The following is a 4,103-nucleotide window of genomic DNA, read 5'->3' as shown; positions in this document are numbered from 1 at the left end:
CTGGACTCGACAGGATTCCACAATTTCAAGGTATTTAAACCCACAAAGAATATCAAGCAATAAAACCAAAGCAAAATAAATCCTGTGGTATTTCAGTTTTAAAAAGGCCCAATTAAACTGGGGCCAACTAATAAAAATAAGAAATAATTTTTGATCAAACATGACCTCAGATCAGCCTGCTTAAAATGTCTTTTCTTCCCCTTTCTCAGGATAACCTGGACAAGCTGTTGAAACTATCTCAAGGAATGTATGCGAATGGGGCAGAGTCTACAAAGGAATTCAAAGAGAACTTTGTGCAGAGACAAACGGGACCAGGAAATTGACATGAAATGTACAAGCAAGGAAAATAAAACTCCATCTCAATTCAATAACTAGCATTTCAGACAAAAATGATTAGATTTGAGCCCTGCAGAATATCTCAACTAGTCTAGCATTTGGTGCTCTCAAAAGTCCTTGTCCACAAACCCCTGGAGCATTAGGGGATGGCTCTACACAGCCTTGGTCTCTGGATCTGCCTTGCCTCGTTGATGAATGCTGTTGGTGTTTCTGGTGACTGCTGGCTCATTGAAGGAGAAAAAGGATTTGTCTGGTTAGCAATCTGCAGCCAGAACCAACCTCCTTACGAATCTATTCCTCAGCACATCAACAGCACCATTGTCGACCTCCGCCTGAACGAGAACAAGATCAGAAGCGTCCAGTACTCCTCGCTCAATAGGTTTGGCAACCTGACCGAACTCAATTTGACCAAAAATGAGATTTCCTACATTGAGGATGGAGCCTTTTCTGCACAGTACAACCTGCGCGTCCTACAGCTGGGGTTCAACAAGCTCAGGAACATCACCGAGGGGATCCTGCGGGGTCTCGGCAGGCTGGAGTACCTGTATCTCCAGGCCAACCTCATAGAGGTGGTGAGTCCTAATTCCTTCTGGGAGTGCCCAAACGTGATGAACATCGACTTGTCCATGAATCGGCTGCAGTCACTGGAAAGTTCCACCTTCCTGGGACTTAGCAAACTCTCGACTTGCGAACTCTACGGCAACCCGTTCGACTGTTCCTGCCAACTGCTGGGCTTCCTCAAGTGGCTGGTGCAGTTCAACAACACCACTAGGAACTATGACCGCATGCAATGTGAGTCCCCAACCCTTTATTCTGGCCAAGCCTTGCTGAGCCAGAGCCAGACCCAGAGTGCCTACAGTTTGCTAGTCTCGTCCTGCGGCGACATCTACACCCTAGACCCCAAGTTCATACCAACACGGGCTCCCCCCAGCACCACCACTTCTGAGAGCCCCTGTGGAGGCGAGGATTGCCCCTCAGGTGATGATGCCACTCCAATGATAGCTTTCCACTCCCCAACCCATGAGACACAAGCGCCGGTGATCAGGGTGGAAAAGGTCACCTATACCTCTGCCACCTTGATGATCCAGATACCCCGGCCCTTCAGCAAGATGTACATCTTGGTGCAGTACAATAACAGCTTCTATGCAGACATCAAAAAGTTACAGACAGAGCATGAAGTTATTAAGTTGGACCGACTGCAGCCCCACACCGCCTACACCTATTGTGTGGCATCCATTCGCAATGCCTTAAGGTATAACCAAACTTGTGTCACCTTCTTTACTGGAAGCGATAGGACAAGGGGTACTATTCCCCCATCATCGACCGCCACCCACTACATCATGACCATTCTTGGTTGCCTCTTTGGCATGGTTATAGTGCTGGGGTTTGTGTACTATTGCCTACGCAAGAAGAGGCAACAGGAGGAGAGGCACAAGAAGGCAGGCGGGATGGCAAAGGCCATCATTGAGCTGAAGTATGGAGCTGAGATGGAAGCCAGCACCATCACCCAGTTGGCACAAAAGCCCATGTCGCCCCGTGACGTTGCTCCCAGGGCACCTTTTATGCCCTCACCGGGAGACCCAGAGTCCCACAAGCCGCAGGAGCTGAGTGACACACCCAAGACTACCAAGGGGAACTACATCGAGGTGAGGACAGGGGAGCCCGCAAGCAACGGGGGTGGCCAGGCACGTAGTTCAGCGGCAGAGATCTCAACCATCACCAAAGAAGTGGACAAGGTCAACCAGATCATTAACAACTGTATTGACGCCCTGAAGTCAGAGACCAGCTCTTTCCAAGGGGGCAAAGCAGGAGCAGTGGTTCCTACGGAGCCTCAGGTGTTGATGATGACAGAGCAAATGCAGAGCAAGGCCGGGCTCTTGTCACCTGCTTCCAAAGAGAGCTACCACCCAATACAAAGACACAGCAGTGTGGAGGTTGTTCCCAAACGCCCCAGTAGTTCCTCCAGCGGTTCCACACGAAGTCCCAGGTCGTTCCGCTCTGAGGCATCGGCACCAAGTCATTCCTGCAGATCTGAAGCACATTACATAGAGAAAGCATCCCCCGAGATGTCCAACAGTCCGGGAGCCCTTCCCAGGGCACAGCCGCGCAGCGAGCACCGGCACTCATACCCGGGACGGCGGCAGTGTGAGCAGCAAGCTCCCGAGGGAGCGAGCAGCCGCAGTAAGACCTTCATCTTGGAGCCCCTTGGCCGCAGCCGCAGGGACGTGGCTTACTCCCAGCTGTCGCCTCAGTACCACAACCTCAGCTACACCTCCAGCCCCGAGTACAGCAGCAAGCCAACCCTGGGCATCTGGGAGCGGTTCAGATTGCACAAGAAGAGGCACAAAGAGGGGCAGGAGGAGTACATCGCAGCGGGCCATGCCCTGAGGAAGAAGGTGCAGTTCGCCAAGGATGAAGACTTGCACGATATCCTCGATTACTGGAAAGGCGTCTCAAACCAGTACAAATCTTGAGTCTGACGTATTGAGACTAAAACTGGACCAAAAGCCCTCTCCCCCCAAAAAAAACTTTATAACTGCTGTTTTTAACCTGATCAGTTCACCTGTTCATAAGAACTTCATCCTCTATCACAAGTCTGTGCACCAAAATCTTTCAAACTGTAGAAATAATTTCTTTTTTAATGAACACACATAACATATAAATATATATACACCCAGAAGCCTTGGAATATCAGATATTATTTATCGCATGACTCTATCCTGTGACTGTGACTCACTGTGGTGTACATGGGGCATTGATCGTTGTACAGTGCACACTGTGACTGGACTGTACTGTGTCATTGTAGCTCACACGCTGCTCACACCCTGCATTGTACAGTAATATTTACCAGTAAAAACACCTCCTCCCTGCAGTTATGTACAGATAAATTTCTATATTTGCAATGATGTTTCTGGGTTTTTCTCGCCTGTTTGTATCAGGTTTTAATCGCGGGATTTGCAGAGCAGTTTGTTTGATGTCTGAGCACTGACTACAAGCATTGGATAAAACTGGACTGGCAAAAGAGATGAATGGAATGGTTTCTTCCATCGTGCTCCCGCTGGTCCAAGTCACCAGTTCTCTCAGTGGGAGGAAAATGCCAATCAGATACAGAGTGCTTAGGTAGGGCCGGACTATTAAGCAATAGTTCCCATGCATCGTAAAGCTTTGCTAAATTGATGCACTTGGCCACTTATGGAAAAAAATGCAAGAGGGCTAGAAGTGGTGCAAAGAAGATTCACGAGGGTGATTCCATTAATGAAGCAAAATACCTGCTAGAAAAGGTAGAATGAGTATAAGGTGCTTAAATTTACAACAGCAGTAGTGAGCTACATGGAGAGGTGTCTGTGCTTCTGAAAGCACGTAAGAAGTCATAAATACAGTAGTCAGTAATGTCTAGAAGGTCATTAAACTTGTTTTCTCTCGGCAGAGGTAGAAGAATCTTGAACAGAGATTATAAATACAATAGTCATTAGTAAACCTCACAGGGGGTTAAATAGACAACTGCATTCCAAGAGTGTGATTAGAAGGTGGAACATCCAACTCAACAGAGACGCTAAGATTGAAAGCATTGATGCGTCCAAGGGGAGGCTGGATAAACCTGCAACGGAGACAGTGGTGGAAGATCACATTGTGTGGTGGGAAGCAAAGGCTGTAAGGAAATGTGGAGCAGAAACATTGCAGATCATTTGGGTGAATGGCCCATTAAAACTTTCTGATAGTTTGCTATACGATCTGCCCTACATTGTTTTCTAATTGAGTTTCACCTT

General features: G+C 48.1%; 1 protein-coding gene across 1 annotated transcript; it reads left to right on the top strand.

The window, feature by feature from the left end:
* The first annotated feature begins 308 nt into the window (after positions 1–308).
* Positions 309–3,166, top strand: LOC132388252 (protein ELFN1-like). Its single transcript, XM_059960593.1, has one exon. The coding sequence runs from the start codon at positions 483–485 to the stop codon at positions 2,808–2,810; it is 2,328 nt and encodes a 775-aa protein (XP_059816576.1). The 5' UTR covers positions 309–482; the 3' UTR covers positions 2,811–3,166.
* The last annotated feature ends 937 nt before the right edge of the window (positions 3,167–4,103 follow it).

Source organism: Hypanus sabinus, unplaced genomic scaffold, assembly GCF_030144855.1.
Source record: "Hypanus sabinus isolate sHypSab1 unplaced genomic scaffold, sHypSab1.hap1 scaffold_2856, whole genome shotgun sequence".
NCBI lineage: Eukaryota > Metazoa > Chordata > Chondrichthyes > Myliobatiformes > Dasyatidae > Hypanus > Hypanus sabinus.
Note: the sequence above shows the minus strand (reverse complement) of the source record. Positions and strands in the feature narration are given on the sequence as shown.